Below are 13,381 nucleotides of genomic sequence, written 5' to 3' on the forward strand. Positions count from 1 at the left end.
TAATCAATATTTGTATACCTAACCCTGAATTGTACCCCACATCTTTATAATAAAAAATAATAATAATGGTAATAAAGAAAATGAAGTGAAAATTAAATGCAAAGAAAACAAAAAGTAAAAAATAAAGATAAGAGTAAAATAAATAAAACAGGAAATATATAAACAATAGAGAAAAAGAAATAAAAACATGTTTGTTCACTAAAAAAATAGTAAAATTGAAAAACGCTTATCTTGAATAATGAAGAACAAAAAAAAGTGAAAACACAGATTCCTAATATCAGAAGTGCCATGGAGCATGACTAAAAATGTTGCAGACATTAAACGAATAAGACAATAACGTAAAATAAGTATGCTTATAATGTGACAACTTAAATAAAATGAAAAAAAAAATTCTTGAAAGCTAAATTCTCAAAAGTGCTAAAAGAAGAAACATAATATCTGAATAACAACTAAAGAAACTGGATTCATAATTAAAATCTTTACCAAAAAGAAAATAACAGGCTCTGAGTGTTACATGGGTAAATTCTTTCAAAAATTTGAAGAAGAAATAATACCAATTGTACCTTTAGGCTTTAAGACAATAGCAAAAGAAGGAACATTATCCAACTCATATAATGAAGCCAGTATAACTCTGATATTAGTCAAAGACTTTTTTTGGGGGGGGGGTTGGAGTCTCACTCGGTCGCCCAGTCTGGAGTGCAGTGGATGCTCCTGGTCACCGCAGCCTCGACCTGCTGGGCTCCAGCGATCCTTCCGCCTCCTTCCGAGTAGCCGGAATTACAGGCATGCGCTACCACGCCCGGCTGATTTTTTGATTTATTGTAGAGATGAGGTCTCGCTGCCCAGGCGGGTCTCGAACCCGCGGGCTCAGGCAATCCACTCACCTCAGCCTCCCAAAGCGCGGGATTACAGGCTGAGCCACCGAGCCCGGCAGTCAAAGACATTATTAAAAAAATTCAAAACAATAGTCCTCATGATGAACAAAATCCTTAACATGAACAATTTTTATCTAAATATCAGCAATATATGTAGTAAAAAATAATAAATCATGATAATTTGGGATATTTGTTTTAGGAGTGCAATTCTGTATGAACATTTCAAAATCAATAAGTATAAATCATGCTATTGACAAATTAAAAAAGAAAAATCATAGGAACCTCTTAATGGATGGAGGTAAGAGTTCAACAAAATTAATACACTCATTTAAAAAAACAACTCTCCACAAACAAAAAAATGAAAAGTTAATTGCTTATGGACATAAAGGTCATTTACAAAAAAACAATTCTACAAATAACATCATAATAAATAAAAACGGAATGTTTGCCATCTAAATTTTGGAACAATGCAAAGATGTTTAAATAACTTCTATAGATCATTGTACTCAAGGTCCAAAAGAGTGAAATAGACAGTAAAATGTATTCAAAGGTACAAAATTTGGGAAGGAAGAAGTAAAAACTCTATTCATTTATTGGTGACATAATCAAGTGTTTTGAAAATCCTTAGAAAGCAAAAGCAAAAACACAACAATAACAAAACCAACAAAAACCAACAAACAAAAACAAGCCAAACGAATGGTCAAAAGAGCAAGGTCAATGCATAAAAATTAGTTACATTTCAATGTTTTGTCCATGAACAATTTGAAAATGACATTTAAAAAACTCTTTCTGCAATCACATCACAAACAAAATATTCAGGGATATATTTAACAATATGAATGCAAGACCTGTACATTTAAGTCTAAAGTAACAACAAAAAAAAGCTGAGGAAAAAAATCAATGAACACCTTAATAAATGGAGAGATAAATCACGTTCATATGTTGGAAAACTCAATATTATTAAGATTTCAATTTTCCCAATTGATTTGTAAACTAAATACAATCTCAATAAAAATCCCAGCAAGTTTTTATGCAGAAATTGATAAACTGGTACTACAATCTACATGAAAACATTTGTTTCCTAAAATAGTTGAATCAATATTGAAAATGAAAAATGAAAAGGGATATCTAATTTCATGATTTACTTTAAAATTATGTTCATCAAGAATAAAGTGGCACTGGACTAAAGACAGAAAGATTAACAGAACAGCATGGGGAATGCAGAAATAAATCCATACTCCTACAATGAATTGATTTTTTTGGCTCAAGTTTTCAAACAACTTAACAAACAAAGGAAAAAAATTTTTCACTATGATGTTAGGATAACTGATTATCTAGATGGAAATCAAATCAAAACAAACAAAAAAACCCCACCAAACTTTAACTCATACCACACAATATAAAAATAAATTTGAAATGAATCACAGGCCTAACTATATAGAAAAATCTATTAATCATTCAGAAGGAAACATAGGAAGTTATCTTTCTAACCTTTGTGTAGGCAAAGAAAGCTAACACAGGATTTAGCACTAGATATAAAAAAAAAAGAATGTCATTAAAATTTTTAAAATTCTGTTAATCAAAAGAAAATGAATTCACAAACTGAGTAAAACTATTACAGTTCACATATCTGCCGCAGGACTTTTAACCAGAATATTTATGTGCATAAATATGTATATGCATATATAGATTGCCTAAAATATACTAATTTAAAAACAAATGACCCAATAAAAATGGGCTTAAGATTTTAATGGAGACTTCACAAAAACCAAAAACAAACAAAAAATTTTAATTAATGATCATTAAGGCCATAGAAATGTGCTCAACATCGTTAATATCCAAGAAATGCAAATTTTAAACACAAAGTAATAGCACTACCCATCTACTAATATAGCTAAAATTTAAAAGTTTGACAATTACAAAGTTGGTCAGGACATAAAGCACCTGTAATATGTGTACGTTATTACCTGAAGTGTTAAAATGGTACAACCACTTTGGCTGTTTCTCACAAAGTTAAACAGTCCCTACCACTCTTCCGTTATGAAACAACTGCATTTTTAACATGTTTACATTAGCTGCCTCTTCTTTTTGCCTTACCTGATGATATGAAATTGTGCTGTCAATAAGACCCATTCCAGTGAATTTCTCACATTTCAGGTGTTAGCCTTTTTCTGACATCTTTTTGATCAAGTGCATAGCATGCTTTATTAATGAATTTAGCAAAGGACCCATACATGTAATTTATGAATGTAAACTCAGAGATCACTTCAGAATTTCTACATTAGCTGGCCCCAAATAGAAGCCAAGTAAAGAAAAGTACATCTCACTCGTACCACTGTTCATACACAGATATGACTAAACGGGGATTATAAATCGCCTTTTAGCCCAGATCATCTAGTCTAGTGGATTCACTTGTCACTTCACATTCCTGATGTTGTCATACTACATCATTTAGAGCAAGGGCTTGTATAAAAGGGTGGTTACTCAAGGAGCTTTGGTAGGAAGACTTACGCTTCACTCCTACATTAAACATTATTTTAATTGATTGTTCTGATCCTATCCATTTGACCACAAGTTATTAATTTATGTTATTTTCCATAGTTTTTCCCCAGAATATGTGCCACAGAAGAGGAGTTCCACAAAATGTGCCCACTTAAGGAAGCTGGAGTCAAATACATTTGAAAAAATCTGCTACTATAACCCAACCCCCTGTAGATATTTATATCAAATATTAATATATTACAGATTCTAAGAAGTCTTGAACTAAAGTACTTGATTGATTTTGTTGAACCTAAACGTTAATGGTATTTATTTGACTATAAAAGTCTTTGCCAAATAGCACCTATTTCTTCTCGTAGAAATAAGAGCTGACATTTACTGAACATTTCGTGTATATTTGCATATGTGATGAACATTTTAAAATAATCTTATGAGGTAGTGGTCTTATTTTGCCTATTTTAAATGTAAAGGAATAGAGACTCAGATTAAGTAACTTTTCACAGAGTTAGGATGCAGCAAAACCAGGATTTTAACACAGGTGGTCTAATTCTAGAGTACAATAATGGAGAACAATGATGATTCTTAGCAGTGTTCTCAGGAACTAACAAACTTTAGAAACTACTTTATATCATGTATTTCAGCCTTCTGTCTTTACACTGGCTTCTGAGGAAGAGAAAAAGTAAATTATCCTGACCCAATTCACTAAGACATCTTAAGAGGCATATACATCTCTGTCCTTTGCTCCTTACTTCTAAATTGTAATGAAATGTTGAGGTGAATTCTGTTTTTACATCAGCTTTAAGAAAAGTCTCATTTCAAAATGTTATAATTATGAACTAATTTTTTCACTTTAGCTATAAATATTATAGGCTCAATCAAACTCTAGGAGCCAGGATGATTCTGAAAAACTTGAATACATGTGTGATAAGTCATCATTATTTTTCTCCAGACTATTAAACATTCTTTAAGAGATTTTTCTCAAATTCTGTGTTAGGTAAGAGACACAGTCTGTTTAGTAGCAACACTTCACCCAAGAAGCTTCTTAATTTTTATTTATTGTAGAAAATATAGTGATATCTACATAGAAATCATTTTATTTAAATTATTTAAATCACAAATAGTAATTATGGGTAGTGGTATATTATAAACCAGCTTGAATGTTGACATATAGTGTTTAAAATGATAATATTAAAATTATATATATTTTTGAGAATAAATAGTTCATATCATAACTAATTGCATACAATTAGATGGTTGCTATTTATAAGATTTTATTATAGATAATGCTTCTAAGAATATCAAAGGATATATAATTATTGTTGTTATTTGTTCAGGAAAAATTTCAGAAGTATTAGGTCAGATGGTATTTCTTTTATGACTTGAACTCTGCCATCAATGATTTCTAAAAGGATCTTTAAAATTCACCAAAAATATGGGGCTCTACCAGTTTTATTATGTCCTTGGTAGTTTTGAATATTTTCTTTATTTTTCATGATTGTACAAATGTGCCTCATTATTATAGATCTGTAAGCCACATTTGTTCACATAGTAACTGGCACTATCAGAAACAATATTTTGAGAGTTTATAGATGGAAACTTTTAAACATTTCATTCAACACTGATTCATTACTATGGGTCAGATGTTGTGCTAGGTGCTGGGGCTCTGTTGTTCTCAAGCTCTCCTTTTGTCTTTCTTCACCACAGTGCTACATTTGAAGTTCACAAATTCATGGCTGCATGCATCCATTACCTTTCTGTTTCACTATGGCTGCTTTCTCAACTATCCCTTTGGCATTTCTAGCATGACAGACATAGCTGCGCTTGAGATCCTCAGGGGTGACTTTCTTGATGCTCAAAATCTGAGTTCGCGTTTCATCTTCTGTTCTACTGTGACTTATACTAGAAACAAGAAAAAGAAAATCAAAGCATTTGTGAGATTCAAGGGCTACTCATTGTGTATGGATCAGACAGACAAGTAAGCAACTTCAGAGCTCCCTTCCCCCAGATGAGAACAGAGGAATGCTGATAAGCTGAGCTGCCTGTAATGCCATGGTCACAAAGGGGTATATCAAGACTCCAGTGTTATAACATCTATACTATACATTATTCGACTGTCTAGATCAAATCCCAACGTTGGCTTCTTATTGTGCATCTCTTTTTAAAACAAAATGTTTTTTGCTTAAACTTGAGGCAGGATGCTGAATGCTGAATCTGTTTAGAGAGAAGTTTCTGGGGGAGACTCATTTGGCTTTGATCCAGGTTTTGCCATTTACTGACTAAATACTTTGCGTAAGGTAACTACTCTTTTCATTTCTGGAGTTCCTCTTTTGTTAAAGAGAAAAGCAGTAATGCCCACATAATGCATTATGTGTATTAATTTTGTTAAGAATTCTGAGGACTGAGTTACTCATGTTACTGCATAAATATTGGAACAATGCTCTATAAATATTCATGTAGGCTGTAATTGTTATCCCAGGAAATAGCTGATGCATTTCAGTGACTCCCAAAGCTTGAATTCTGAGCACAGGTAAGGTATTTTGGTCAAAATTCTGAAATCTCATGGTTAAATCCTAACATTTAGAAATAGTAACTGTTCAGAGCAGGTAAATTTTGTGAAAATAAAATGTCCAAATCTCGGTGAGTCAGAGATCAAGTGCTTTTCCTCTAAGATCAAGATTTAAAATCCTTTTGAACCCCTTTGCTCAAAGCAAAAAAAAAAAAAATATATATATATATCTTCTACAGTTAACTGCAATCCAGGTTCTTCTTTAGATTAGGCTTACTGTTAGTCATTGTTAGTCATGAGACTTTAGTTAAGGCCTCTGGTTTAGCCTAAATTCAACTTCACTGTTTTATGAACGCTTAGTATGTTTCAATAGCAGCAAGGTGGAACAACATGACTTTCCCTATTATTCATTCATTATAATGAGGATGAAAGGTACAATGTCCAGAATTCTTAAAATGATCAGAAACCCTCCCTTCAAGTCTCCAGCCACATCTTTCATCAGTTACTTCTGCAAAAAGTACTCAAATTTCAGGAAGCTCCTTTTGTGCCTTTGACTATGTTCTGCTTCTCTAAGCTCCAGGCCTTTGAACAGGATATTTCTTTTATCAGGAACATTATTTCCATTTCTTTATCTAACTAATTTTTCCTTTCTTCAAATCTTGATTTGGGTACCAAATCATCTGAGAAGTATTATCTTATGCTAATTCTAAAACTGACTGAATCCCTATTAAATCCTTCCATAATATCCAGTACTTCCCAGTCATTCTATTTATCTCATTAAAATGAAATGTCCGCTCTATCGTTGTTACTTTTATAAAATCTATCTAGTTAGGGAGTATGTAGACATTTTGTAATGCAAAGTAGACATTTTATAATTTCTGCACAAAGTCTGAGCTTACTAATAGGAAAGGTATATCCTGTAAATTCTAGAAATTCTAAAAGCTTAAGATCTACTAGCACATAGGTGATAAAGCTATCATCTTGTAATTACTTTGTCATGTAGTTGATCAGCTGCAATTTTTTTTAATTGTTGCAGTGAACCAATTGTTCTTAAGTAACAGTATGCTTCATTTACAGCAGAATCTTCTATCTTCAAAGATCCATACTTTCTTCTCTGCTAACCCTCTTTAAGAAATCAGGTCTATTTAGAAGCAAAATGATGTATTTTTTTAAAGACTGAGCTGTATTATTACACATTCACTTTTAAAATAAAATTTCAAGAACACAAATGTATTTAGTCAATATTAAATACACAATTCTCAATTATAAATGAAATATATATATATATATATATAGGCTATATGAATTAAGAAGGAGGAGGAGAAAGAGAGGAAACACATGCTCACTGCAATAAAAGAAACCAAACATAACTACCTGAGGCACAAATATATAGGCTGAGACTCCATGACTGAGAAAAAGAAGACTACAACTATACTGACAGGCTTTCACGTATCCACAACCCTATACTGTCTGTCACCTTTTCATTCATGCAACATATGTATTCCCTCTACTTCTCAGTGAGTTTCATAAATGTGTGAAGCTTGCTGGACTTAAGACAGTAGGGCACATGCTGTTTGGACAAACTGTGGATCCCCAGGCTCAGACATTTTAATTCAGTTCTTTGTCACCAGGTAGCATCTGGTCCTTGGATACTTAGTTCAGTAACCCTGCTTTAGGAGGTAGCCACCAAAGATTTGAAATTCTCGCTGAGTTTTGTTAATTATAAGCAGGAATGAGAATTTGTATTTCCATGGACTATTATAAATCAGAGATCATTAGACTGGTAAACACAAGTTAGTCACTCCTTTGCCTACCCCCATGATACCTTTCATTAATGGTTACATCAATAGGGATGTCATCGGGCTTTTTTCCATCAATTGTCCACCAAACCTCATTTCGAGAGTCTATCAGAAAACTGAAATAGACTGTACAGGGGATGAGTAGTTCCTCTCCTAAAAAAGAAATAAAATAAAATGAAGATAAAGCAACCCATCAGTTTGTAAAATTGACATGGCTATCTATTCTATGGCTAATCAGAAGCTGCAAAAGTTTAGTGTACCTAAAATCCTACTTATGAGTAATTCTCTAGTGGACTACCATAAGGTAATGTAGTCTACTAGACTACATTAATCTTCATTCCAAAATAGATAAACAAAACCAAGAGAAAACAGTTATCGACTTTATATAAAATCACGAGTGATCCATTTTTAATACAATCTAGGTATGCTCTAAAATGACAGTATTTGTTTCAAAAGTCTTCGACAATATCCTTCTTTAGCCCTAAACATCCATGAACTGCTCTTCTCCCTTGTTATCCTCTTCACAAACAAAAGGTGACTAAGAAAAGATTCTTCAGATCTTTGGAGCTTGGCCCATGGAAGATGGGGCAATACCATTACAGAGGGATCTGGCTGAGGAGGCCCTGTCTCAAAATACTCATGCTATCAGTGTGCATTAAATACATTTTAAGAATATTTACGAATAGAAAACCGTATGTTATCCTTATGAGATGGAACATGGGGCTAGGAAGATCCCTAGGTGAAAAACAGTAATAACACCAATCATCGCAGTAGCAGGAGCAGCAGCAACACACTTACTGAGAACTGTGTACAGTTATTGTGCTAAATATTTATGCCTATTTTGTAACCTTCACAAAACACTATGAAGTTTAAAAAAAATAGACTGAGAGGGTACAAGTACAGTTTTGTTATATGGATAAATGAGGTATTTTTAAAATACATGTCTCTCACATGTGAAAGCTGAAGCTAAGAGATGTTAAAATGATAGTCATTAAAAATTGTTAATGAGTGGCAGGCCGGGATTTGATTTAGACTGACCTTCCATCCTAGCTTGTCCACACCAGTTCTGTTTCATCCCACTTTCCTAGATACCTATTAATATTGACTGCTTTTACTCTCAAAAAGTGTGTGGCTTACATGATAAATTACACTGTCACCCTAATTTGAACTTAGGTTTATCTAAATGAGTGATCATACTCTATCCTCCTTTCCAATGCATGACTCTTGAGTAATCCCTTCGGTTTTCAATATCAATATGCCACTAAGGAAGACAAAGAGAACATGGTTTCAGGAATCTTTCCATAAGTGTGGTGTGATAGGCAGACAAAGCATATTAGGTGATTAATAAGGATTTACCCTGACAGTACGTAGAATGTTCACATTACTATACACACCTATGGTTAATTCTAGAAAATTCAGTCCATTTGAGATTGGCAGACCCCTTCCTGTGTTCTCTGTTTTTGTTTTTTAAACAAGGCAAGTCATATTTACAAACTTATCTGAATTTTGGGGGACTGTTGTTTTCAACCTAAGAGGAGGGACCACCATAATAAAACTTGTTTATAAAAAATTGTGAATATATTCTTACATATTTAAACTTCAGTCACCTTCAAAATACTCTCCATTTGATGCAATACACCTATCACGATGCTTTTTCCACTGCACAAAAGTTTTTGAACTCCTCAGTTTTGAGGTCTTTTAGTGCTTCTGCTGGATTTTGTTTCACCTTTTCCACACTGGCAAAATGTTTCCCTTTGAGGACTTTTTTCACAGAAAGAAACAAGAAAAAAGTCTCTCGGGGCGAAGACTGGTGAAAAGTGAGGGTGGGCAAAGGAGAATCCTGCCATTTTGGTCAAAACTGCTGATGCTCAGCGTGGTATGTGCAGGTGTGTTGTCATGCTGGAAGAATCAGTCACCTGTTTGCCACAACTCACATTTCTTCCACAAATTGTAATGCAACCTTTTCAAAACTTCCAGATAAAAACTGATGGGTGCCTAGAATACTTACCTAGCAGGGGAAGACTGTACATCAAGGGACCTGCCCCCCTAAAAGATAATTCTGGTTTCGGGGGTCCCCTCTTGTATGTTGATCACTAATTATCTTCAGCACATTTTAAACAAACGCTTTTTTACACATCTGTACAAGTTGTCAGAATAAAAGTGGAGTTGCTTGTGTTAAACTCTAACAAAATAGAGTCAGAAGGCCATATGAAAAGGGCTCTCACACACAAATGCCTATTATAAAAACTATTACAAAGACTCTCCAAAAAGCACTATCTTGCATAATGGCCAGTGCAACCTTCTATAAAGAATACTACTGCAAGAACATCTGCCCAACAATTGTTTATTATACGTTGGACTGACCTTACCCTTGCTATTGATTCTTGCAGCCAAGGATAATTATTTCAGAACAGCTGATGTGACCTTCCTTATTTTGCCTTTAAAAATTCTTACGTTCCTTTACTTCCTGGTCCTGTCATGGGATCCCATGGCTCTCCTATTCCTGAATTACAATGTCATTAATTCCTGAAGAAACTTTTTTGGGAGGTGGGGTAGGGTAGAGCCATTCTCTTTGTTTTTATTTAGTTTGACACTTGTAATTGAGTTTGAAGTAAATTTATTGTAAAGGATGCAACATAAAAAATATTAAAATTTTCTATAGTTTTCTATTCACTTAACTATGAGAAGCTGTAAGTCAGAGGAACAACAAATTACCATTATTTGCTTATTTAGAAAGATTTTTTTGTCTAGAATGAAAAATTACAAAAATTAAAAGACCCAGAGAGTCACAGTAAATATTCAATAGTGTTCTGAATCAAAGTGTACTAGTTCTATCAGTTGTTACCTATTGTATTCACAGTCCCGCCTCCAAACCCCACCCCCTGCCTTTTCACAGTGGAGCAGAAGCTTAAAGAATATCTTTTTGCTCATGTTTCATCCTTGGCAAATCAAAGCACTATATAAACTAAAGTTTGTAAACCAAACAAACAGAAATCACTAAGCAGAAGAGGAAGACTGCTAGCAGAGGAAGAAGGAAGCAGATGCTGAAAGAGAAGTAAAACATCAATGAGCAGCCTATGAGATCAAGAAGGAGCTTATCCCCAGAACTGCCATGTTTCTGACAACATTTCAGTTTCAATTCATGTGTTTCTTTACAAGAGCCATCTATTTTCTCACATTAACATAAGCGACATTTTATTCCTTGTAATTAAGAGAAATGAACTGAAATTCAGAGACACAACCATAATTACCTGGTTCTTTCTCATAGACCACATGATCAGTGGGTGAATGGATCTTGGGGGGCATTGCATCTTTTGGAGAGCCTGTGGCAGAGAGAAAATAAAAAAGGGAGATGATGTTAAATCAGGTAGCCTTATTTTAAAAATCTGATCTACTGTGAACCTTGCTCAACTTCTTGGCATTGTTTGTCAATTATTTTAAAGAAGTCTGTAGAACAATATATACTCAATTACTGCACTTCATTCACTTAAAATAAGCAAACAAAACATGACATAATAAGAAATATAAATTTGGTCTCTGCTCTAGAACATGGCACAGGCTCCTAAAACCCTTGTTTATTTCTGAGTGATAGGGGTATAGAGGCATTGTTTGTTATAATATTTGGTCTTAGCCCCAAAACCCTGAAACAAAACCTTCTGAGACTCAGAATCGCTGGGGTAATGTGTATCTTTTTTAATGCTATTGAGATAATTGGTAGATGGAGTCCCTATATTGCTTCAGGATAAGGGACTGATAAACTGAAAGACTTAGCTAAAGTGCTAGAACCTTCAATTCCACTCCCAAACTTCCAAGGAGGGGAAAAAGGCTGAAGATTGAGTTAATCACCTATAATCAGTGAATTACTCAATCATTTCTATGTGATGGAACCTCCATTAAAAACCCGAAACAATTTGCTTCTGGGTTGGTAAAGACATCTACGTGCTAGTAGGATGAAGCACCCCAACTCGACAGGAACATAAGAGTCAGCACTCAGGACTCTTCCAGACCTCACCCTATGTATCTATTTCTCTGGCTATTCATTTGACTTCTTTATAGTATCCTTAATAATAAACCAGTAAGTGTAACTAAAGAGTTTCTCTGAGTTTTGAGAGCTATTATAGCAAATCACAGAACTTGAGGAGTAAGTGGAGGGATGTTCAATTTGTAGCCAAGACAGACAGAAGTGTGAGTAACCAGGGATGTACTACTTGTGATTGGACTTTGAAGTGGGAGGTGGGGCAGTCTTGTGGGACTGAGGCTTTAATTTGTGGTGCCTGTATTAACTCAAGGTAGGCAGTGTCAAGTTGAATTAAATCACAAGACATATAGTTGCTGTCCTCAGAAAATTAGAGAATTGCTTGGTGTTGAAAAGCTACACATTTGGTAATTCTGTCACCACGTGTTTTGAGCATAGAAAAGCAATTTTTGTTTTACAAAGAAAAAGTAAAACATATTGAGTATGCTCTATATTTCAGGATAGATTGTTTAACCAGTGTGTTTTCGAAAGCTTATAAGAGAGACTTCTTATACTACATGAATAATCGCATGTCATGATAAACATCAGTGGTTTCTTCTCTCTATATTTCTCCTCAACATGCCTAGAGTGTTTAGTATGAAACCTGATTAAATAAATATTAAATGAATGAATAAATGGAAAATTCAAAATCACAGGGTTAAGGACAGTACATTAGTTCATCTGATTACTAGCTATCAGTTAAATACCTCTAAACTAAAAGAAAAATATCTTGAAGAATTTTCCAGCATAGTGTTTAAGAGTATGGGCTCCAAAGACTTAATGACAGAGTTTGAATCCTGACTTGGCCATATACTAAGCATAAAAATTTGAGTTTTTACTTAATTTTTGAAAAGCTAATTTCCTTGACTCTAAAATGAGGATAAGTAAAACTCACATCATAATTTCTTTATGAGGAATAAACTAAGTAATATATATGAAAGCATTTCCTACTAGTATATAATAAGTACTCAATACGCCGAAGCTTTAAAAAAAAAAAAAAAAAACCTGTGTTGCTTAACAGTTGGGAAAGAATCTCCCAACCCACAGCTGTATCTGTCAACTTTTATATCAATAAATCAAGATAACCAAGTACATTTGTTCCCAACTTTCCAAAAATGGATATATTAGAAATATATATTAGAAACAACTGCCAAAATGAGTATACGGTGAGATTATTCATTTGACTTTTAAAATCCATTCATGTCAGGTTCTGAAGTTAGTCTGTTTTTTTCCTTCTGAATTAACCCCCAACTCAGTATTATTTAGAAAGTAAGCAATAAAGAAAAGAGAGAAGTGATTACAAAATTGTTTGAATGAATTTTATTTGCACTTTTTTGGGGTAATTTGCACTAAATCTGGTGTCAGACTAGTAGGAAAAGCCCTGAACAGAGACCCGCAATTTAGAATTACTTCTTCCACTCTTACTGTGTATCTCTAAACAGGTTGCTGCCTGTTGGTGGGCCTCAGTGTTTCTATCTATTAGACAATGGGGTATTACATAATATTACACAGATATACCATCATTTTTAACACAAATACATAGTGATATTTAGGACTCCTCCTCAAAAGTCACATATCCTGACACTAGTTCTCTTGATTTGCGGGACTGGTAAGAGTCTGACAACTGTCTAGTTATTGTTCTTTCAGCTTTCCTAGTTTCTCACCCCCTAGTCTTTTCGTGCAAAAC

The 13,381-nt window shown here is 33.9% G+C and overlaps 1 protein-coding gene across 2 annotated transcripts in view; it reads right to left on the reverse strand.

The window, feature by feature from the left end:
* Positions 1-13,381, reverse strand: part of IL1RAP (interleukin 1 receptor accessory protein) — a 144,347-nt gene that overhangs the window by 27,761 nt on the left and 103,205 nt on the right. For both annotated transcript variants that reach the window (XM_008068421.1, XM_008068426.1), the window contains 3 exons: positions 10,931-11,002; positions 7,706-7,832; positions 5,125-5,273 (listed from right to left, as the gene is read on the reverse strand). In XM_008068421.1, coding sequence (XP_008066612.1) covers positions 5,125-5,273; positions 7,706-7,832; positions 10,931-11,002 — 348 coding nt within the window. The remainder of the gene's footprint in view (positions 1-5,124; positions 5,274-7,705; positions 7,833-10,930; positions 11,003-13,381) is intronic.

Source organism: Carlito syrichta, unplaced genomic scaffold (genome assembly GCF_000164805.1).
Source record: "Carlito syrichta isolate Samal-C Ts95f unplaced genomic scaffold, Tarsius_syrichta-2.0.1 Scaffold108652, whole genome shotgun sequence".
Taxonomy (NCBI): Eukaryota; Metazoa; Chordata; class Mammalia; order Primates; family Tarsiidae; genus Carlito; species Carlito syrichta.